General features: G+C 41.7%; 1 protein-coding gene across 13 annotated transcripts in view; it reads left to right on the top strand.

The window, feature by feature from the left end:
- Positions 1–24,891, top strand: part of Lrrc49 (leucine rich repeat containing 49) — a 112,132-nt gene that overhangs the window by 36,080 nt on the left and 51,161 nt on the right. For all 13 annotated transcript variants that reach the window (XM_075965628.1, XM_075965630.1, XM_075965635.1 and 10 more), the window contains one exon: positions 13,935–13,996. In XM_075965628.1, the coding sequence (XP_075821743.1) occupies positions 13,935–13,996 (62 nt within the window). The remainder of the gene's footprint in view (positions 1–13,934; positions 13,997–24,891) is intronic.

Here is a 24,891-nt window from a genome sequence, read left to right on the forward strand (position 1 = left end):
CACTGAGCTAGGCCCAGAGCTGACCTGTGCCCTGCCAAACCATGCAGCAGGAAGGAGGAGGGAGCAACCGAGCAGCCCTCTGAAATGGATAAAAGAACTTTCAAAGTAAGAGCCATGTCGACAGTTCTTATTTTTATTTTTTCTGTTATTTTGTGGGCTAGTAGGAGAGGCAGAGTTGTATCTCAGCATGGGTGTGGAGGCAAAGAACAATTTGACAAGAGGCAGCTCTCTCCTAACATCAAACTGGTCCCAGGGACAAACTCAGGCCATCAGACTCGGTGGCAAGCACCCCTCCCCACCGAACTCTCCCCAGCTCTGCTTTATTTGTTGCATATTACAGAGATCCACAGGAGTTGTCACTGCTTGAAGGCCGTTCGTGTAGACAGGAGAGGAGCCTCTAGAGCGTACTGCATCCTCCATGTTCCCACACTGCCAAGGGCCTCCCTCCAGACTTGATTGAGTTATAATCTAGGTGCAATAAAATCTTAGCTGTATAAGTCAGTGTGTTTTTATTTTAATGTAACTGCCAACCGTATCATGGTGTCTGAAATGTTTCTATTATTCTAGAAAGTTCTTCTGCATCCCCTTTTTTTTTATGTATTTTTTTATTGATAAAAGGAGAATAAAGAAAAGAAAGAAAAAAAAAACAAATTTCCACCTCCTCCCAGCCTCCCATTTCCCTCCCCCTCCTCCCATTCTTCTCCCCCTCCTCCCACCCCTCTCCCCTTCCCCCCACTTTTCTCCCCCTCCCTCTCCAGTCCAAAGAGCAGTCAGGGTTCCCTGCCCTGTGGTAAGTCCTAGGTCCTCCCCCCTCTGTCCATATCTAGGAAGGTGAACATCCAAACTGGCTAGGCTCCCACCAAGCCAGCACATTGCGTTGGATCAAAACCGCGTGCCATTGTCCTTGGCGTCTCATCAGCCCTCATTGTTCGTCATGTTCAGAGAGTCCAGTTTTATCCCATGCTTTTTTTGGTAACAGTCCAGCTGGCCTTGGTGAGCTCCCAGTAGATCAGCTCCACTGTCTCAGTGGGTAGGTGCACCCCTCATGGTCCCGACTTCTTTGCTCATGTTCTCCCTCCTTCTGCTCCTCCTTGGGACCTTGGGAGCTCTATCCAGTGTTCCAGTGTGGGTCTCTGTCTCTATCTCCATCCATCGCCAGATGAAAGTTCTAGGATGATATGCATGATATTCGTCAGTATTGCTCTAGGATAGGGTCATTTCAGGTTAGATCAACTCCAAAAAATCAGTCGCCCTCTTATACACAAAGGATATGGAAGCAGAGAGGGAAATCAGAGAAGCTTCTCCATTCACGATAGCCACAAACAGCATAAAATATCTTGGGGTAAATCTAACCAAGGAAGTGAAAGATCTATTTGATAAGAACTTTAAGGCATTGAAGAAAGAAATTGAGGAGGATACCAAAAAATGGATGGACATCCCTTGCTCTTGGATTGGGAGGATCAACATAGTAAAAATGGCAATTCTACCAAAGGCAATTTATAGATTCAATGCAATCCCCATCAAGATCCCATCAAAATTCTTCACAGATCTGGAGAGGACAATAATCAACTTTATATGGAAAAACAAAAAATCCAGGATAGCCAAAACAATCCTATACAATAAAGGATTGTCTGGAGGCATTACCATCCCTGACTTCAAACTCTATTACAGAGCTACAGTAATGAAAACAGGGTGGTACTGGCATAAAAACAGAGAAGTCGACCAATGGAATCGTATAGAAGACCCGGATTTAATCCCACAAACCTATGAACACCTCATTTTCGATAAAGGAGCTAAAAGTATACAATGGAAGAAAGAAAGCATCTTCAACAAATGGTGCTGGCACAACTGGATGTCAACCTGTAGAAGAATGAAAATAGACCCATATCTATCACCGTGCACAAAACTCAAGTCCAAATGGATTTAAGACCTCAATATCAGCCCGAAAACACTGAATCTGATAGAAGAGAAAGTGGGAAATACCCTACAACAGATGGGCACAGGTGATCGCTTCTTAGGTATAACCCCAGAAGCACAGACATTAAGGGCAACATTGAATAAATGGGACCTACTAAAACTGAGAAGCTTCTGTAAAGCAAAGGACACTGTCACTAAGACACAAAGGCAACCTACTGACTGGGAGAAGATCTTCACCAACCCCACAACAGACAAAGGTCTGATCTCCAAAATATATAGAGAACTCAAGAAACTAGACTTTAAAAGGCTAATTAACCCAATTAAAAAATGGGGCACTGAACTGAACAGAGAATTCTCAACAGAAGAAGTTCAAATGGCCAAAAGACACTTAAGGACATGCTCAACCTCCTTAGCGATCAGGGAAATGCAAATCAAAACAACTTTGAGATATCATCTTACACCTGTCAGAATGGCTAAAGTCAAAAACACCAAGGATAGCCTTTGCTGGAGAGGCTGTGGAGGAAGGGGTACCCTCATCCATTGCTGGTGGGAATGCAATCTTGTGCAACCACTGTGGAAGTCAGTGTTTCGGTTTCTCAGGAAATTCGGGATCAACCTACCCCTCGACCCAGCAATACCACTCTTGGAAATTTACCCAAGAGATGCTCTATCATATGTCAAAAGCATTTGTTCAACTATGTTCATAGCAGTATTATTTGTAATAGCCAGAACCTGGAAACAACCTAGATGCCCTTCAATGGAAGAATGGATGAAGAAAGTATGAAATATATACACATTAGAGTACTACGCTGCGGTAAAAAACAATGACTTCTCGAATTTTGCATGCAAATGGAGGGAAATAGAAAACACTATCCTGAGTGAGGTATCCCAGACCCAAAAAGATGAACATGGGATGTACTCACTCATAATTGGTTTCTAGCCATAAATAGGGGCCACGGAGTCTACAATAGGCGAATCTAAAGAAGCTAAGTAAGAAGGTGAACCCAAGGAAAAACATATAGTTATCCTCTTGGCTAAGGGAAGTAGACAAAATTGCCGGGGAGAAAAGTGGGATGTTGGGGGTGGGGTGGGATGGGGGTAAGGGGAGATGGGGAGAGAAAAGGTAGAAGGAAAGGAGGGGGGACTTGGGGAAACAGGAGGATCGGGATAAAGGAAGGTTGGATAGGGGAGCACGGAACCCCATTTCTTAGTTAAAGGACCCACTTTAGGATGGGCAGGAGACTTGACCCTAGAGGGGATCCCAGGTGCCCAAGCTGAGGCCCCCAGTTAGTTCCTTGTGCATCCCTTTTTCTAGTCAGTCCTGCTCCTATTCCAGAGGTGCTCTGATGTCTGTCTCTGGATGATTTTGACTACATTTGTACTTTACAAAAAGTGTGTACAGCTACATACATGTCATAGCAGGGATGCATGCTTAGAAATTTAGTCTTAGGTGATTTGTTGTTGAAATAACTTCATAGACTTAATGTAATCCTAGGTGGTGTGGACTGCACACATCTGGATTTTACTGTGTGTAGTCATTAGCTGTGAGGCCACTGTGTAGCACATGGATGTGTAAACATGGATTCTTCCCTGCACACATCTGGATTCTACTGTGTGTAATCGTTAGCTGTGAGGCCACTGTATAGCACATGGATGTATACACATGGATTCTTCCCTGCACTTACAGGGAAGTGCAAGTTTTGTTAGTCATCAGTTTGTTGTGTTTGTCATCATTTTCTCCATTGCTGGGTTGGATTCCACTGGAGAAAAGCTGTCGTAGCATTTGCTTGCTCGTTTTCCAATCTTTTTTCTACTTTTTTGGCCACACAAAATCACTATGGATGACCGGTCTTGTTATTTTTATTTATCTATTTATTTTAGTGGGCCAAAGCCCTATTTTTCCAAGGTAGAAACAAAGGAATGCCATGTGAATGTATGAATTTATCAGAAACTGTCTGACTTTATTGGAAATGCTGAATTCATCAGAAACAGTTGGCACTGAGCATCTGTGTCGTTCACAAACAATTCCCATCATTTTAGATTTGCATGTTCTTGATGGGTGAAGGCACCAAGTTTTTTTCAAGCATTTCATCTGTCATCTGTGATGAAGCACTGGTCTAGACTGTTGCTACTAAAAGTCATGTGATATTCTAGATTCAACCTTTTGATCGCTCTCTCTGGGTCTCCTATGGCTATTTGTCTCTCTGCCTCACTCTGTCTCTCTGTCTGTCTATCTCTTTATCCCAGAATCTATCTGTATGTCTACAGAGAGTATATTTTCCATGACTTGCCATTTTTACTTTTTCAGAACAGTATTTGGTTTGTGGAAGCTTCCAGTTATGGTGACATCATCTATACTTTGACCTCCTCTGTCCTTGGTGTCTTTTGTGTCCTGAGTCCAGACTGTGTTATCCTGTGTTCCTTCTAGAAAGTTTACAGCTTTCTCTCTTCATTCAGAGCTGTGAGCTCCCTTTAGTTAACTCTCTATGTACTTGAACATAGTTGGTGATTGTTCATTTTATCCACATATGGATATCTATTTTCTTGGCCATGTTTTATTGAAAAGACCTGTTTCCCCACTAACCTGAATTGTCATGTTTGTCAAAGTAAATGATAATTACAAATAGTTTTTCTAGCTCCATACTTCCCTCCGTATCTACCTCTGTCCTCAGAGCCCTTCTCCTAGACCCCTATTTTATGATAATTGTGAAATTTCAGTACAGGGGTGTTGTGTAATTCTCCTTTTAGTGCGTAAGAATGTTGTGTAAAGAGAACGGGTAAGCAACGCACCGCCTTCCTTCAGTTGCCGCTAATCCCTCTCTGGGATAGACTGCCCCAGCACAGCTTTGTCATCTTCACTTCCTCTAACTGCTGCATATATTGGAAAATAATGGTAAATTTTATAAACAAACCTAATATTTTTGCTTCCAGAATCTGCATGATGATGTCTTTCATTAGCTATGGAACATTCTATATCTGCATTCTCATAAAAAGCACCTTCAATTTTCTCTTTCCTCTAAACCTCAGGCCTTCTCATTATGTTGATTATTTATTAATCCTGCTTTAATAATTTCTGTCATTATAATTTCCCCCAGGTACATCATTGTTTTCTTATTACTTCTCTACTCCTACCTTGAAATTGATTCTTTAAAAGAAAAAACAAAAATACAAAAAAAAATCTCTTGTTTAATCTGATTTTCAGTCTTAACTATTGAGTTTTCAGTAATTGCTTTTTTTCTTCTTTTTTTTTTCTTTTTCAGGTTTTTGAGACAGGGTTTCACTGTAGCTTTGGTGCCTGTCCTAGAACTAGCTTTTCTAGGCCAGGCTGGCCTTAAACTCAGAGATTTGCCTGCCTCTGCCTCCCGAGCGCTGGGATTAAAAGTGTGTGCCACCACTGCCCAGCTGCCTTTTTTTTTCTACTAGAAGTTGTGTATCATGTTTTCCAAAAGCTCCAGACCTTCTTCACTCCTGGTGCCATGTTTTCCTTACATCTCTAGTGATTTTTTGTTGTTGTTTTGTTTTTCAAATCAAGATTTCTCCAAGTCACAGTCCTGGCTGTCCTATACCTCACTCTGTTTACCAGGCTGGTCTTGAACTCAGAGATCCAGCTGCCTCTGCCTCCAGGTGCTTGGATTAAAGGTGTGCACCACTAGTGCCCTGCATCTCTAGTAACTTTTAAGTGTAGATGTCTGTAGTGTGCACTGAGGTTATTCTCTCCCCGGCTGTCTTAGCAGTTCTTGACTTGACAATTTGCATCTCAGATCAGTCTTCCTCGTGGTTGTTTTTTTCTGTAGAAGTTAGTAGTTTGGGATCCTCAGAATGCTGTGAAACTTGTTGAGTTTGTATCTTCCAGACAGTTTTTGTAGGAGGCTTAGGGGCACATATATCAGACTGCACTTTTGTTAGCTTTTTTGTTACACACACACACACACACACACACATACACACATTATCTATATATGTATATATACATACATACATACATATGTAGCTTGTGATGTAAATTTCAGGTGCACATTCAAATACAGGAAGGCCATTGACTATGACATATAGGTGTCTAGTCCTTTTCATCATGACTATGAGAGTAGTGCTTTAGAGTGTAGGGGTGGGGATCTCCCTCCTTAGCACGAGTACCTGCTTTCCAGTCCAGTTTGTAATGCCTCCTTAGCTTTTCTTTGGTGAAATGACAACAGCATGTAGGTGAAAATCAGATCAGAAAAGCAGCACGCAGCTGGTTGACTGCTATCAGTTGCCCTAGAAAGGATAGGAAACTGGAAGTGCAAACAAGAATATTAGTGCCTTTTAGAAGCCTGAGCAGATACTGACAGTTTTCATAGACATTTAAGGAAATGTGTGGTTAGAATATGATGGCTTAGTGGGTACTGTCCTTGGATAGCATGTGTGTCTGGGCTGCAAGTGATGGCTGCAACAGGCAATTCGGAATTAATTTAGTCTTTTTTAAAAAAATTATTGATTTTTATTGAGCTCTATATTTTTTTCTGCTCCCCTCCCTGCCTCTCCCCTCCCCTTCAACCCTCTCCCAAAGTCCCCATGCTCCTAATTTACTCAGGAAATCTTGTCTTTTTCTACTCCCCATGTAGATTAGATCTATGTATGTCTATGTCTATGTATGTCTCTTAGGGTCCTCATTGTTGTCTAGGTTTTTGGGATTGTGATTAACAGGCTGGTTTTCTTTGCTTTATGTTTAAAAGCCAGTCATGACTGAGTACATGTGATAATTGACTTTCTGGGTCTGGGTTACCTCACTCAAAATGATGTCGAGCTCCATCCGTTTGCCTGCAAATTTCAAGATGTCATTATTTTTTTCTGCTGTGTAGTACTCCATTGTGTAAATGTTCCACATTTTCCTTATCCATTCTTTGATCGAGAGGCATTTAGGTTGTTTCCAGGTTCTGGCTATAGCAAACAATGCTGCTATGAACCTAGTTGAGCACATGTCCATGTGGCACAATTGAGTATCCTTTGGATATATACCCCAAAGTGGTATTACTAGGTCTTGAGGAAGGTTGTTTTCTAATTTCTAAGAAATTGCCAACTGATATCCAAAGGGGCTGTAACAGCTTGCATTCCTACCAGCAATGCAGGAGTGTTCCCTTTTCCACTCCAACATAAGTTGTCATCAGTGTTTTTGATCTTGGCCATTCTGACTGGTGTTTTGCATTCCTCTGATGACTAAGGATGTTTAACATTTCCTTAAGTGTCTTTCAGTCATTTTAGATTCCTCTGTTGAGAGTTCTCTGTTTCTACTCCATTTTTAAAAATTGGATTATTTGTTCTTTTGGTGACCAATTTCTTGAGTTCTTTGTATATTTTGGAGATCAGACCTCTGTCTGACGTGGGGTTGATGAAGATCTTTTCCCATTCTGTAGGCTGTCATTTTGTCTTGTTGACCATGTCTTTGCTTTACAGGAGCTTTTCAGTTTCAGGAGGTCCCATTTTTAATTGTTTCTCTCAGTGTCTGTGCTTCTGGGGTTCTATTTAGGAAGTGGTCTCCTGTGCCAATGCATTCAAGAGTACTTCCCACTTTCTCTTCTCTGAGGTTCAGTGTAGCTGGTTTTATCTTGAGGTCTTTGATGCATTTGAACTTGAGTTTTGTGCATGGTGATAAATATGGATCTATTTTCATTCTTCTACATGTTAATATCCAGTTATGCCAGCACCATTTGTTAAATATGCTTTCTTTTTTCCATTTGATATTTTTTGCTTCTTTGTCAAAAATCAGGTGTTTGAAGGTGTGTGAATTAATAGCCGGGTCTTCGATTCGGTACCATTGGTCCTCCTGTCTGTTCTTATGCCAATACCAGGCTGTTTTCAGTACTGTAGCTCTGTAGTAGAGTTTAAACTCAGGGATTGTGATGCACCAGAAGTTATTTTGTTGTATAGGATTGTTTTGGCTCTCCTGGTTTTTTTCATATGAAGTTGAGTACCATTCTTTTGAGGTCTGTGAAGAATTTTGCTCCGATTTTGCTCGGCATTGCATTGAATTTGTAGATTGCTTTTGGTATGATTGCCATTTTTACTTTGATTCTGCCTACCCAAGAGCATGGGAGATTTTTCCACTTTCTGGTGTCTTCTTTAATTTCTTTTTTCAAAGATTTAAAGTTCTTGTCATACAAGTCTTCCACTTGTTTGGTTTGAGATATTTTATGCTATTTGTGACTATTGTGAAGGGTGATGTTTCTCCAATTTCTTTCTCAGCCCTTTTATCATCTGTGTGAAGGAAGGTTACTGATTTTTTTTATGAGTTAATCTTGTATCCTGCTACATTACTGAAAGTGTTTATGAGTTGTAGAAGTTCCTTGGTAGAATTTTTGGGTTGCTTATGTAAACTATCATATCATCAGCAAATAGTGAGAGTTTGACTTCTTCTTTTCCAATTTGTATCCTCTTGATCTCCTTTTGTTGTCTTATTGCTCTAGCTAGGACCTTAAGAACTATATTGAATAGAGATGGAGAGAGTGGACAACCTTGTCTTGTTTCTGATTTCAGTGGGATCACTGGGAGTTTCTCTCCATTTAGTTTGATGTTGGCTGTTGGCTTGCTGTATATCACCTTTATTATGTTTAAGTATGTTCCTTATATCTCTGCTCTCTCCAAGACCTTTATCATGAAAAGATGTTGTATTTTGTTGAAAGCTTTTTTGGCATCAAATGAGATGATCATGTGGTTTTTATTTTTCAGTTTGTTTATATGATGGATTACGTTGAAAGATTTTTGTATGTTGAACCATCCCTGCATCTCTGGGATGAAGCTGACTTGATCATGGTGGATGATGGTTCTGATGTGTTCTTAGATTTGATTCGCCAGTATATTATTTAGTATTTTTTGCATCAATGTTCATGAGTGAGGTTGATCTGTAATTCTCTTTCTTAGTGTCTTTCTGTGGTTTGGGTATCAGGGTAATTGTAGCCTCATAAAAAGAGTTTGGCAATGTTTCTTCTGTTTCTATTGTGTGATATAATTTGAGGAGTGTTGGTATTAGTTCTTCTTTGAAAATCTTGTAGAATTCTGAGCTGAAACCATCTGGTCCTGGGCTTTTTTTGGTTGGGAGCCTTTTGATGACTGTTTCTATTTTTTTTTAAAGTTATAGGTCTGTTTAATTTGCTTATATGGTCTTGATTTAATTTTGGCAAGTGATATTTATCCAGAAAGTTGTCCATTTCCTTTAAGTTTTACAATTTTTTGAAGTACAGGTTTTTGAAATATGACCTGATGATTCTCTGTATTTTCTCCATGTCTGTTGTTATGTCCCCCTTTTCATTTCTGATTTTTTTAATTTAGATATCCTCTCTCTGCCTTTTGGTTAGTTTGGATAAAGTTTTGTCTATTTTGTTTATTTTCTTGAAGAATCAACTTTTTGTCTCATTGATTCTTTGTATTATTTTCTTTGTTTCTATTTTGTTGATTTTGTTGCTGTCTCAGGTCTGCTCTGGCCTAGACTTGTTGGCTCAGCCCTGTTTCTTTAAATGTCCCTGATCTGGATCCACTCCTGCAGAGGTCCCTGGTTTGGGGTTGGTCCTGCAAAGGTCTCTGACTCTGATCTACTCCCTCAGAGGTCCCAGACTCACACCTGGACCCACATAAGTTTCTGGTTCCTGCCTACTCCCTTTGATGTCCCAGACAGATTCCCAGACCCACAGAGGTTCTGGCTCAGGTCTACTCCCTCAAAGGTCTCAGATTCACACCCAGACCCACAGCGGCCTCTGGCCCGCTTGCTCAGCATTTGCTCCCCTGTACCTGCTCCTGTGGAGTTCACTGTCTCAGCTCTGCTCTGACCCAGGTCACTGGCTCAATCCTGCCTCTGCAAATATCCTTGGTCTGGATCCGCTCCTACTCACTTGGAGCTCACCGTCTTAGGCTGCTCTGGCCTAGGTTGCTGGCCTAGTCCTGCTTCCGCAAATGACCCTGATCTGAATCCTGCTCCTGTGGAATTCACTGTCCCAGGCCCACTCCAGCTTAGTTCACTGGCTCAGTCCTGCTTTTTTGGAGTTTGCTGCCTCAGACCTGTTCTGGCTTAGGTTGCTGGCTCAGTCTTGCGCCTATGGAATTTCCTGCCTCAGGCCTTTAGTCTTTTAATGAAAAGAAGTACTGTTTTCTTGTTTCTGTTCTAAACATGTCAGTGAATCCATGTGTAACTTTCCAAACTGAAATGATTTCCTCTATGTGTATTGTATCCTGACTTTTTTATTTAAAATGAAAACAATAGTAAAGAAGTTTTCTTTGTCCTTTGTTCTATTTACTGCCTCAGTGCACCCCATGTCTTCACCTTGCTTCTTCTTTATTTCTCTGTAGAAGAGTCACTAAGAATAGCCTGAGTAATAGATGTTCTATTCAGGCATATTGCTGAGTCATGAGTAATAGTCATTCTAGACAGGCAGATTGCTGAGTCATGAGTAATAGCTGTTCTAGACAGGCAGATTGCTGAGTCATTCAGTTCTATACAGAGTTAGGGAATATGGAGAACAGTACTGAGCAGAAGAGACAAATTCTTCAGATGCAAAGACATTCTTTGAGAAACTAAGGAATTCTGATCCTCGTCAGCCTTAGAGTTCATAATTTCATTCAGCTTCATTTTTAACAAAATTATATTTTGAGATGATGCTAAATCTTTAAGTCATGCTTCAGAAATCTGTTAAATATGATTTTTAGTATTGTTTCAAGTGCAATAAATTTAAGGTGATGAGCAGATTAATAATGTGACCTATAATTATTTTGGTCAGTATTACCATTTTTTTCATGCTTATATATATTAATATTCTAACTGTCCCATGATAGTCTCTTTGCCTGTGAAATAGCTACCTCCAGAGGAGATGTGCTAGCACTGTTAAATCTGTAACAGTAAAATTAATTTGTTGGCTTTTCCTTAAAGAGATATAAAGCTTGATCATCCTTACAGCTTTCCAACCCCCAATTCTCCTTCCTCTATCATTCCAAAATACTTACATCATATTTTGGTGTCAAGCAGGTGGATGGATTTGAGTCCTACCATCCCAGAATAACTTCCTGGCAAAGCTCAGCTTAAAGTCTGCTGCTATCTCATTATAGTCTTGGTCTGGTTTATGAAGGAAAAGGCAGGATATTTTTTGAAGTTCACCCCAGGGAATCCAGTACCAAATAGTCAGTCCTGAAATCATATACATACAAGTAATATTATAACAATTGAGCTGGTTGTGCTTATTATGCATTTAGGAATATTCATATGTAACAACAATAAAAAAAAGGCCATGAATTTGAGGAGGGTCCATGGGAAGTGATGGAGGGAGGAAGGGGAAGGGGGAAATGTAATGACATCTAAATTTCATAAACTAAAATAAATAAATAGATAAACTTTAAACAACAACAGTAGCAAAACCTACAGATCCTAAAAAGAATACTACAGACCTTTAAGGAAATATTTTAAAAGAGAAAATTGGGCTTTAAGGGGTGGAGAGATGACTCTTTGGTTAAGAGCTCTGGCTGTTCTGCTAGACGACTAGGGTTGGCTTCTCAGCACCCACACAGCTGCTCACAAGTGGCTGTAACTGCAACCTTAGGGGTGCAACACTCTTTTCTGGCCTCCAGGGGCCTGAGGTGTGCACCTGGTGTGCAGACATATATGAAGGCAAAACACTCGTACACATGCAATAAAATAAGTACATTAAGTACTTTATAAAAACAAAGCCTTAATGAAGGCCTTTTATGCTCAATTAAAATTGGTACATTTGTGATAGAGTGGATTCAGGTTGTTGGACACAGCTAAGCAAGGTTTTCAAAGTTAGACTTGGATCATTGTGTTAAACTCCAGTGGTTTTGTTTGTTTGTTTGTTTTCTGGCATTAGAACTAACTCATTTACCCATTAATTGAGGATTCCGATGTTAATAACAAAGCTGCCCCGAGTGCAGAAAACGTTTCTCTCTGCCGTCCAGACTGCAGGTGACCTCTTCCATTTCTCCCTGATGCTGCCTTGCCCAAGGACCCTCTGAGGTGCTTGGCTGAGGGACACTGAGCACTTGCCCTCAGCCCCTGCGTTGGGTGGTAAATCCTACTAGTTGGGTCTTACAGAGTTTCCTTTCGAAGGCCATATTTTAGTATTTTTTAACAGATCTTTTTATTATAAGAAATTTATTCCTAGGTAACTGATTAATATGACAAATACGTTTTCTTTTTATCTGTTGTAATGTTAGAATTTTGCTATAAAATATATCTTAAAATCTTTAGGAAAATTAAAAAATAATTTTTTCTCTTGATGTTAAATTTGAGACAACAGAAATATTGTAGATAATTATTCTGCTTTTTGAAGTCCTGGAAAGGCTAGCTACAGTAGTGGTTATTGATATGTATATAAACTAAATTTGGATTTTTAGTTTTTGTTTTTTTGTGAGTAGTTTTAAAGCTATCAAGAAATGACAGTTAATGATTTTGAAAAATTGGTAGATTTTATAAAAGAAAATAAATACAGAAGCATTACAATTTTTTAAAAGAACTTGCTATATTCCTAAAAATAATTTGTTTGTACTTTAATTGCAAAGCAGTCATGTCTTGAAAGGAGTGTGTACGCTCTGCCTGTGGCATGGGAGAAACAGTGAGACTGTAGTCTTAAAAGGTTGCTCTGCCTCCCAGGAGATGCAGGCCACTGCTTCCATTCCCCAGCTGAGTGCCAACAATGCTTGTGCCCAGAAATACTTGAGGTAGCGCTCAGGAGGAATGTGGGGATAAGAAGTAGAGAGAAGGCTTCCAGGTCAGTTTTGACTTGTTTCTGAAGAGATAAAAAACCAGCTCCCATTTCCTGTGGGAAACGGGGTCCTGGAGTGAAACCTGCACTCCTCCTCAAGTGTGGGAAAATCAGAAGGAAGTGGCTTCAAGAGATGATTCTAGAAGTTTACCGACTTACACGGTTCACAATCACGAGGGTGAGGGTGTGTGGTTAATCTGCTGTCCTGTGGTCTATACACTTACACCTTGACCATGGAAAGATCTAGACACCACTCCTCACGCTTGTGAATCAGGCTTTTCAGGGAGCCAGCGATGATAGTCACTACAGAAGGAAGATGCTGATCTGGAAACAAAACAGTTTTACATGGGAAGTGGCTGAGTGCGTGGAGTCCAGAATGCCCTGTCTCAGCCTCTGGGGCTGTGTGGCCACCGTGCCAGCCCACCCTCCAGCCCACTACCCTCTGCGTGTCAGTCTACCCTCCGCCCCTTCAGCTCACCCTCCACTCTGCACCTGCAGCTTCTCGGCTGCTCTCTTCTCTGGACTAAGTCAGATTGATCCACTTCCTCTGCAGAGTCCGTGCCGCTAGTATGCCATGCTTTTCAGAAGGTTTCTTATTTGTTTGTCTTTTCCCTGATGAAGTTGGGCGTATTTATTTTGTAACTGTTTTTTAATCATCCCCTAAATACTTCAGTATTGGCTAAGGGCAACTTCTTAAAATACTGCAGGAATGCTTTTAGCACGTGTTTGAGCACACAGTCTAAATCTTCGGGTTGTGCCTAGATTAGGAGCTGACCTTATCGTGCCCTCCAGTGACATTATGATCTGCTTTTCGTTTGGGGGGTGGTTGTTCCTGTATTGGATCTGTTTCCAAGTTTGAGAATAATGAGGCAAATCGCTTTGAAATTTATACCATTGTTTGGAAAGCTTTTGGATGTCTCCCTTTGAAAAGTGACTTTGAACAAGCCCTGATCACACCGCTATGCTACAGTAAATGCTGAAGTAGCATCCTGGCATCCTTCCCAAAAGCATGCTGAAGGAGGCTAGCCGCAGCGCTCCCCGCTTCCTCCACTGCTTTTTACCTTGCTGGCGCTGGTGCAGCTCGTCCTGCGGATGTGCTGAAACCCTCCCACTCGCTCTGCAGCAAAGAATGGATCTCCGAGTGCTCTAGAAATGAACGGTGGAGCGAGGCTGCGGGAGGGGGAGCGACATGAATGCCTTCCAGCAGCTGAACAAGAAAGCATTTTAAAATACGGTACTTTTTTTCTTTCAACTGATAAATTTTTGCTTTCTGTTTTTTTCTAGAGAGATGTGGATAATTTGCCCTGCCTCCAACGCCTCTTTCTCAGCTTCAACAATATATCTAGGTATGTGAGAATTCCCAACTCGTCATTAATAGATAACTTGTCTGTGTGGGCTCTAATGCTTTGAGATAGCCAGCGGAGTGGAGAGTTTTACTGTCCTGACAGATTTTACATTTGAAAATGGGAGGACCGCCCATGACAAAGTTCTTTGTTGGGAAAAGGAAGCTCTTGTGTCTTCTGCCTCTGTTGCTAAAGATGATGCAATTAGCAAAGCATGGCCTTTCTTTAGCCGTGCTGGTGGGCTGCGTGGGGTCAGCAGTGCGGATTTGCTGTCCTTTGTTTGACAGCCACTGCCTCACTCAACTGAATTAGTTTCTTTCATGAATTATCATCTGCAGTTCGCACAGCCGCTGAGCATTTGTAATAAAGCAGGCTATGTTTGTCACTGAGCTGAATGGGAATTGGCCCTGCCTGCCTGCCTGCTGAGAGAGTCTCTGCAGAGAAGGGCATTAGAATAGGTGAACACACACATTTTGCTTACCGTCCTTGTCTTATATCATGATGTCTTGTTCCGGGTTAGTGTGGGAGGTCACAGAACTGAAGCAGAGGCAAAGGCTGCTTCCCAGGGCAAAAAGACCTCCTCTTCCCTAGTCTGTCCTGCCTCCTTCCCTAGATCTTTGGGCTTGACTCTATGACCTCTTCGGTTTCTCTTCAAGACCGTTTGTGAAAGGGGAATCACTAAGCTTAAAAGCACACTCTTCCCGAACTCCAGGTCTGTGCTTCTGAGCACTAGAAACCATGGGTTTTTCATCTTTCTGTTCACTGCCCCCACCCCCATTCCTGGGTTCAACCTCATCTTCCTAGCCTATATCTCTAAAAGAAAACAGTTATCTGAAGATGGTGAGAAGCATGGAAGTTTTCTGAAGGGCTTTCCGTGTTCCTCTCAGTCTGTGTGGGGCTTTTCTAGCTGTCCTGCTGTCGTGTGTGTGTGTGTGTGTGTGTGTGTGTGTGCATAACTTCTTCTGTTGGCATTGGCTTTCTTCAGGGGATTTCTACCTAAAGACTGCCAAAGCTCTAAAGCGGTAGTTCTCCACCTTCCTAATGCTGTGACCCTTTAATGCAGTTCCTCATGTTATGGGGACCCCCAAACAAAATTATTTTGTTGCTACTTTATAAATGTAATTTGCTACTGTTATGAATCATGTTGTAAGTATCTGATATGCACAATCAGTTTAAGCTGCTGTAAAGCCTTAGATTTCCCCAGTCTGCGGTGAACTAGTTTCTTCTTGTTGTTCGTGTGAGCAACTGAAGAGGTATGTATTTGCTTATATGTAGGTTATGCCCAGGCCCCAGGGCACCAAGCTCTCCGAACTCCTAAACTCTGGGTTTATAAGGAGTCAGCGTTGGTTGCTTATATACTGGACAACTTTCTTTCAAAGTCTGGAAGGGAGGTTCACCCAGCCAAAAAAATCAAAATAATGGGTTTTTTTTTTCCTTGAAAAAGCATGGTTTCCTGAGAAATTGAGAAATAAGTGAGGCAGCATTTCAAGGTTTTTGTTCTCCCGAGACTGCCTTCTCTGTGTTTCTCCGTGGGCTAAGCTTGAGCTTTTCTATAGTGTTTCCTTGATCTGTGTTGGAGGCAAAGTGGATCTGTTGCTCTGTATTGATATCTGTGGCCACAGGTTTGATTTTTGGTTTTTTGAGACAGGGTTCTCTGTGTAGCTCTAGCTGTCTTGGAACTCTCTCTGTAGACCAGGCTGGGCTCGAACTCAGAGATCTGCCTGCCTCTGCCTCCTAAGTGCTGAGATTAAAGGCATGTGCCACCACCGCCCAGTGGCCCAGAGGTTTTGTATCATGAGTACATTGGGTCTGGGGAAGAAAAGTCTCTTGGGGATCAAACCATGAAAACATTTGTGTAAACTTTACTTAAGATACATATATGCACCCACACACTGAGACAATGGGGATGTTCTATTGGGAACTCACCAAGGCCAGCTGGCCTGGGTCTGAAAAAGCATGGGATAAAACCGGACTCGCTGAACATAGTGGACAATGAGGACTACTGAGAACTCAAGAACAATGGCAATGGATTTTTGATCCTATTGCACGTACTGGCTTTGTGGGAGCCTAGTCAGTTTGGATGCTCACCTTACTAGACCTGGATGGAGGTGGGTGGTCCTTGGATTTCCTACAGGGCAGGGAACCCTGATTGTTCTTTGGGCTGACGAGGGAGGGGGACTTGATTAGGGGGGAGGGAAATGGGAGGCAGTGGTGGGGAGGAGGCAAAAATCTTTAATAAATAAATAAATAAATAAATAAATAAATAAATAAATAAATAAATAACAAAAAAAGATACATATATGTCAGTTAGCTATGCCACAGACCACTAGAGGCTACCTTTAATGATAACTCAGTGCATTTTCTGGACTCCATATTCTGGTTAATAGAGTTGGCAGGCTTTACAGCCCAGTGTTCTTGAGTAGCAGAGGTCATGAAGAGAAGAAGCAACAAAATAATAACATATATCATAGGATCTTCTGGTCCTCTCTGAGAGATGCTGACTGCATCTAACAATTGAAATTATCCAGTATGTGGCCATTTAGAGGGGAAAGTTTATTGACCTTTTCTGTTGTAGGACTTCCTAGGTTTCCACCACATTGTTGGGATGCTTAATGATCCATTTGCATCAACTCTTAGATGCCTTGTAAATCCAAAATGAGATTTCACTAGAAAATTCATAGATAGATTTATGTGGTGATTTGAATAAGAATGGCCCCCATAAGCTCATATTTGAATGCTTAGGGAGTGACATTAAGAGGTGTGGCCTTGGGGTGAGTGTGGCCTTGTTGGAGGAAGTATGTCACTTCATTTGACCTTTGGGGTTTCAGAAGCCCAAGCCAGGCCCAGTGGCACTCTCACTCTCCTCCTTTGCCTGCCATTCTGGATGTAGAGCTCTCAGGTACCACTCTAGCACTGTGTCTGCCTGCATGCAGCCATGCCTCTCATTATGGCGCTAATGGACTAAACCTCAGAATATAAGCAAGCCCCAACTCAATGTTTTCTTTTATAAGAGTTACTATGGTCATGGTGTCTCTGCAAAGCAATAGAACAATGACTAAGACAATTTATTTCTTCAACACAGGCTTTTTAAAAGGCTCTGTGAATGCAGATGGTAAATTGAGGATCTGTGTATGCAGAGGATGCTGTCCTGAGGGAGCACATCTGATCTGTAGTTGGACTTTCTTTGGGATGTGCACATACAGGAAGGAAACTTGCCTCCTGGGTATGGAGGATCCCTGTTGACCTTGGCCATCAGGACGTATCTAAAACCTTGTCCTGGTGACCTCAGCCATCAGGACATACCTAGAACCCTGCCCTGGTGACCTCAGCCATCAGGACATACCTAGAACTCTGCCCTGGTGACCTCAGCCATCAGGATATATATACCTAGAACCCTGCCCTGGTGACCTCTGCCATAAGGTCATACCTAGAACTCTTCCATTAGCCTCTGTTTCCATGTTGAGCCCGAGCTTAGTCCAGGAATCAGCTATCTTGAGAAAGGTAGTATATCCCCTTACCTCCCCCTCCCAGAGACAGGGTTTCTCTGTAGCTTTGTAGCCTGTCCTGGAACTAGCTAGCTTTTTTAAACCAGGCTGACCTTGAACTCACAGAGATCCATGGGCCTCTACCTCCTGAGTGCTAGGATTAAAGGCGTAAAGGTGTGTGCCACCACCACCTGGCAAAACGTAGTCTATTCTTGCCAAGACCTTCTGGAATTGCCTGAACAACCTAGTCATGTCTGCTCCCAATACTTGCTGTCCCTGTTCTAAGAATCTACTGAGGCTCTGGCGAGGACTCTTGCAGTATAATGCTGTTTTGAAAGTGTGTATCAGTAGTGTGAGGTGTGTCCATGCTCTTTTGCAGCCAGCCTCAAGAGCTCTTTCATCTTGCAAACCTAGAGCTCTAAACTCACGAAGTAAGTCTGCATTATGCATTACTCCCTGTCCTCAGCTGCTAGTGTCCTGTACTCTACTTTCTGTCTGTGAATTTGATTGCCGGAGGGGGATCCTCACTTGAATGAAATCCTGCAGTGTTTGCATTTTTATGTGCAGCCCATTTTACTTAGCATAGTATACTCAAGGTTCATCTATGTTGGTACATGTCGGAATTTCCTTCCTAAGTGTGAGCACTCAGGTACTTTTAAGACAGTATAGAAGACACCAGAAGAGGGAGCTTGCAGAACAGGCCATGCTTAATCTTCCAGTTCTCATATCCCCCACAGTGCTCAACATTCTGTCCCACCTAGCTCCTTAAAGCATCCTATACCTCTGCTCAGTCTTTGTGTCTGCTTCCAACTTTGGCAATCACCTTTTCTTTTCTTCTCCATATCAGAATAACCAGATCACCTTGTATCTCTCAGATTAAATGACACCAAGAGTTCACATGCTAAATGAAGCATTTGGAATTACTTTCTGCTGTTTCCAATTCCACAGATCCCGCCCCCAACTCAATTCTGTAGTTTTAAACCCAGTTCAAGAACTCATAGGTAAAACAAAAAAAACTATATCTGACTTGAAAACTGATTTGTGTGTCTTACAACCTCAAGTCAGAACATACCCGGGGATGCTATAACCAGCTTGGTGCCTCAAGGACCCTGAAAATAAGCAGAGAAAATATCAGAGTCCACCCTACACTATAAGGAAAACACTATTTTATGAAATTTTTCTACTTTGGTTTGTGAGTGGATCTCTGTGTGTGTGTGTGTGTGTGTGTGTGTGTGTGTGTGTGTGTGTGTAGGGGGGGCTTAATTCTAGGCATGTATGAATTGGTTTATAATGGAAATAGGGAAATTTCTCACTGTGAGTTTGGTTTTTAAAGTTTGAGAGTTTCTGTGGGGTCTTGCCTTGGGCACTAAGAGCCTGCTGAGCTGGGTGTATTGTTACTGAAATGTGTAGCCTGTGCTCTGGTTTTAAATTATCCTCTGCTAGACCGTGAACTGGAAACCACAAAGGGATATGTGTGCTGCCCTTCATTTCCTCATCCCCAGCACCTAGACAGTCCCAGTCAGGATCGAACTCCTCCAGTACAGGGTCTACTTCTGCTGTGCCCTTGGTCAGGCTGTTGCTAGGTCATTCAGGTTCTGTTTGCTGCCTGGACCTGTGAGGTTTAAAGCCGTAAATAATCATGTTCTCATGGCAGATGTCTCAGGCTTCCAGGGTTGATGTACTGGTTTGTCAGCAAGGCTGTTGTACAGAAAAACCTATGGGAACAAGGGCTTTTGAATATGCAATGGAGCCTATGCATAGGGCTGCCTTTGAGCTGTGTCTATTCAAGAACAACGGCTGCAAGACATTTATAGAATAATACGGAAAATATAAGGTTGCCTTTTAGTGTTCCCATGCACTGGAATTCCTAAAGCACACGGATGATGGAGCATTACTCCCTGCAATGATGTACCTGGCAGACCTCTTTTCCTTATAAGGATAGTGCTTTGGACTCAACTTTCTCCGAGTTTTACTGAAACTTTTTGTTTTGGTTATGTTTTGTTATTGTTAACTTTTTAAGACAGAGCCTTACTGAAATTATAGCAATCTTCCTGCCTTATCTTCCAAATTTCTGGAAATACATATGTAAGCCACTACACTCTGCCTTTGAAACTTTGAAAAAATAGTTTTATTTGCATCTATGCATGCATGCGTGCATGTGCATGTGTATGTGAGTATATGTGATATGTATGCCACATACATGAAGGGGGCCAGAAGATCTTCTGGAAATGGAGTTGCAAGGAGTGTGAGCTACCTGCTTTGGTTTCTGGGAACTAAACTTGGGTCTTTTTGCAAGAGCGTTTAAAGCTTTTAACCACTGAGCCATGTCTTTAGCTCAACTTTTTACAAAGCAGTCACAGTGTTCTCAGTGCTGTCTTTTTTATTATAGCATTTATTTTCTCATTTATTATTTATTATTGAGCAGGGGCATGTTCTACAGCACCTATTGTTGCATTGGTTTTCTCCTTCCACCATGTGGTCTTGGGGAATGAATTCAGGTTACCAGGTTTGGTGACATATGGCTAATCGGGGGCGGGCAGCCTCCAACCAGCACCAGGGTATGCAAAAGATCCACAAATGTGGCCATAGCTTAGGAAAAATTCTTGTCTATCTGAGGGCTAGAACCCACATGGTGGCTCACAAATATCTGTAACTTCAGTTTCAGCGAATTCAACACCTGCTTCTAACTTCTGGAGGCACCAGGCATGCATGCAGTGTACATACATACGTGCAGGCAAAATACTCATAAAAACACAAAAAATACTTTTTCTTAAAGGAGAAGACTCTAGTGGATTCTGTTAGGAATTATAACCATTAATGATCTCCTCTTTCTCCTATTCCTCCGTGTGTGTGTGTGTGTGTGTGTGTGTGTTTGTGTGTGTGTGTGTGTGTGTGTGTAACATGAGTGGGTCCTGTTTGTTGGGGTTTCTGTCCTGCCTGGTACCCCCAGCTGTTTAGCCCCAAAGAAAATCACACATAGGTCTCCATAAATTATAAGCTGATTGGCCCATTAGCTTTAGCCTCTCACTGGCTCTCACATCTTGATTAACCCATTTTCCTGATCTGTGTTAGCCATGTGGCTCAGTACATTTTTTTCAGTGGTGCAGATCACATCCTGCTGCTTCGGTGGTCTAGGCAGGAGTGGGAGGAATCAGCTTCCTCCTTCCCAGAATTCTCCTGTTCTCATTACATCATTTCTACTTCCTGTCTGTTTTTTTTCCGCCTATATTTCCTGCCTGACTAATCAGCGTTTATTTATAACATGATTGACAGAATACAGACAATTGTCCCGCACCATGTGTGTGTGTTGGTGGGGATGGAGCTCAGGACCTATACATATTAAGCAAGCACAAGATTTCCCTCTGTTATAGAAACTAGCATCACTGTCATTCTCCTAGAACTTTGTGGTGTAACTTTAAGTGTTTCTGTACATAAATGAGCACCAGAAGTCAACTCCTTTGTGTGTCTTCTGAGTCTTTGTATTTTGTACAATCTAACTTGGGTGAGGTTTTCTTTGAACTATTAACAGAATATACTTACATTGTGTCTTCTAATTCACTAAATTGTGTATGGAGTTGACTGCCAAGAAAAGTATTTAAATGACATGAATAGAGGATAGAGGTTCATTCTTTGAGTTATTAGGGAGCCCCGAAAACCAGATGACCCCAATGGTAACAGTCTTATTTGAATAGGATGTTGAGAAGTTGACTGTGTAACCCTATGGCTTTTCCTTCTGCACTGTGATTCTCCTCTTTCTGGTCTCAGCAACTATCAGAAATGGTGTTTTCTGAGGACAGTGTTTGTAAGCCTTGAAGTTTATTGAAGGGTCAGAGTTCACGAAACAAGTACAGTTTTAAAAAGAAAGAAAAAATGAGAAGAAAGGAAAGGAAGGAAGTCAGTGGGAAATCTTGGGCCCTCTACCATGCTGTTTATTCTCTTATGTGGTCACCAAGGGGAGAAGCACATAAATCTAATGTACATCATTACATTTTTTTTTGTTTTACCATTATTGTAGGCCTTGCTTTATTATCCTCGATGTCTGTCATGTTTTATCTGTAGTCATTTGAAATATTAACTCTGCAGGTACAAAAGTACATAGAAATGTTGCCCTAGGTTGTAGTGAGGCATTCTGAAGCAGGGAGTGGCCCTGAGTTTACTGACTGTCCAGATCCTCTGGAGAAAATGTTGAGGTTAATCATTCCACATTTATGTTCTCAGTTCAAAGATGGACTTTCTTCTGTGGGTATCATTGGTCAGTTGGAGATATTCTGAGCCTTCTCAACCAGCTTATCAATAAACACATATGATTTGAAGTTACCATGAACTTTCTACCTCCATTTATTTTAGTTATAAAGGCTTCTTTTCATGAGTTCAAATAAACTGAAGTATTTTTTTCTCAATAGAAGTCTCCTTAAACTGAAATTAAACAAAGATTTTGCTTGCTGGGTATGCACATACTTTGCATCAGGCTGAATTCACACTTAAGAAGCTGAGAGGTTGATAGCTATTTATAGCAATGAATTAGCATGAATGTATGTATGTTTATTTAGAAAGAGGGTCTTGCTATGTAGCATAGGCTAGTCCTGAACTTGCTGTGTAAATCAACTGTTTAGTGTTGGTATTACTAGTATGTGTCACATGCTGGCTTGAAATAACATTTTTAATATAATTTTTATTAATTCCTTAAGAATTTCATAGATGTAGATAAATCATTAATCGCATTTACCCCTGACTCCTCCCAGATCCATCCCAGCCTTATTCCAACTTCCTGTCCCTCTTTTTTAATAACCTACTGCGTCCAGTCTGTGCTGCCCATATCTTGATGGATATGGGACCATCTACTGGAGCAGGTCACCGAGACAGGGTTCTAGAGACCAACCATTGGCCATACCCTTAAAGAAAACTGGCCCTGCCTCTTAGAAACCATCAATTGTCCAGAGATCCTTAGCAAGGAATAGGGGCTTATAAGCCCCACCTCCCTCCAATCTAGAATACTGACTGGCTTGCTCCTGTGCAGGTCTTGTACAGGCAGCCATAACTGCTGTGAATTGGAGAGAGTGGCCCAGTCATGTTCAGAAGACATTACTCTTCTCCAGTTTTCTCTGACCTCTGGCTTTTACAGTCTTTCTACTTCCTCTTTCATGATGGTCCCTGAGCTGTGTGTGTGTGTGTGTGTGTGTGTGTGTGTGTGTGTGTGTGTGAGAGAGAGAGAGAGAGAGAGAGAGAGAGAGAGAGAGAGAGAGATTAGTTGGTCTTACACTACACAGGGTATAGGTTCTTTCCAGTAACTATGAGTTAAACTGACAGCTGTTTGTTTGTTTGTTTGTTTTTGGTTTTTGTTTTTCAAGACAGGGTTTCTCTGTGTAGCTTTGGAGCCTGTCCTGGAAGTCGCTCTGTAGACCAGGCTGGCCTTGAACTCACAAAGATCCACCTGCCTCTGCCTCTCAAGTGCTGGGATTAAAGGTATTTGTCACCACCACCTGCCTGAGCTAACATTTTTAAAAGCAATGATGTATCAAAGACCTCTAAGGTTTTGTTAATGTGAAGTTTCTAGAATAGAAGCTTTTGTTGCATATTCTTAAAAGGAAGGCTCTTGGGCTGGAGAGATGGCTCAGCGGTTAAGAGCATTGCCTGCTCTTCCAAAGGTCCTGAGTTCAATTCCCGGCAACCACATGGTGGTTCACAACCATCTGTAATGACGTCTGGTACCCTCTTCTGGCCTGCATACACGCAGACAGAATATTGTATACATAATAAGTAAATAAATAAATAAAGGAAGGCCCTTAAGCCTTAAAATTATTTGCAATTAAATATTGGGTAGTTTTTTTTCTTGGTTCAGAAGCAAAAACAGTATGTATTTATGTTTCCCATTTTGGTTTTTTATCAAACAGGAAGAAATTAAAAATATATTCAGAAAAATTAAGGTATAAATAGATTAAATTCACAATTTAAAAAACAAACCCAAGAAATCTACTAGGAGCATTTTTTAACAGCATTTTTTGTCTGTTTATTAATATTTTTAATTTATTTTTTTTAAAAAACTATCTTTTCTCATTTTACATGCCAAATCCATTTTTCATTCCCTCCCCTTCTCCTGCTTCCTCCACCTTCCTCCCTCCCGCCCACCACCCCATTCCCACCCACTCCTCAGAGAGGTAAGGTTTCCCATGGCGGGTCAACAAAGTCTATCACATTGCTTTGAGGCAGGACTAAGACCCTCCCCACTACATCTAGGCTGAGCAAGGTATCCCTCCAGAGAGAATGGGTTCTAAAAAGCCAGAGCAAGCAGTAGGGGTAAGTCCTGGCCTCACTGCCAGTGGCTCCGCAGTCTGCCCCAGTCACACAACTGTCACTCACATTCAGAGAGGGCCTAGTTAAGTCCCATACTGGTTCCCTAGCTGTCAGGCCAAAGTTGGAAGGCTTTCATTACTCAGGCAAGCTGTTTCAGTGGGTGTCCCCATCATGGTCTTGCCCTCTTTGCTCGTATCCTCACTCCTCCCTCTCTTCTACGGAACTTTGGGAGCTCACCCAATGCTCCACTGTTGTTCTCTGCATCTGCTTCCATCAGTTGCTGGATGTAGGTTCTTTGGTGACATTTAAGATAGTCATCAATCTGACTACAGGACAAGGCCAGTTCAGACACCCTCCCCACTATTGCTTAGGGTCTTAACTGGGGTCATCCTTGTAGATTCCTGGGAATTTCTCTAGTGCCAGGTTTCTTGCTAGCCCCATAATGGCTCCCTTAATCAAGATATCTCTTTTCTTGTTCGCCATCTCTGTCCTTCCCCCATCTCAACCATTCCGTTTCCTCTAGTTCTCCTCCACGCTCCCCTTCTCCCCTCCTCTTCCCCTTTCACCTTTCCTTCTCCCCTTACCCCCATGTTCCCAATTTTCTATAGACCCCAGAGAAGCTAAATAACAAGGAGAACCCTAAGAGAAACATACATACATAGATCCCCTGGGGAAGGGGAAATAGACAAGACCTCCTAGGAGCATTCTTAAGTAGCTCACCTTTTCTCATAGTGTTTCTATAGATTCACTGTAGACTATACAGATATAGATATGCATAATAGATGTATCTACTGCCAAATGCAAGATGAAAAAACCTTAGTGTTCAAATGAAACCCTACCTGCAGTGAGGTGACCACTTGATACAGAGGCAAACAGACAAGGACAAAGCATTAAAATGACTGAATTCATTAGCTAATTTGAGCAGACACTCCTGTCTACACTCAGTTATGTCAAAGCCCAAATGTGTCCTTCCAGTTGATTCACCGGAGGAAAATGTGATTCTTCTTACAATCAAAACTCAAGCCCAAATGGAAAAAATTGTTTTCATTCATTGGGTATCCAGCCCCAAATGAAGAAATGATTTGCTCTTTTTCTTCCTCTGCACTCAGTTTTGCAGAACCC

Source organism: Microtus pennsylvanicus, chromosome 3 (assembly GCF_037038515.1).
Source record: "Microtus pennsylvanicus isolate mMicPen1 chromosome 3, mMicPen1.hap1, whole genome shotgun sequence".
Lineage (NCBI taxonomy): Eukaryota > Metazoa > Chordata > Mammalia > Rodentia > Cricetidae > Microtus > Microtus pennsylvanicus.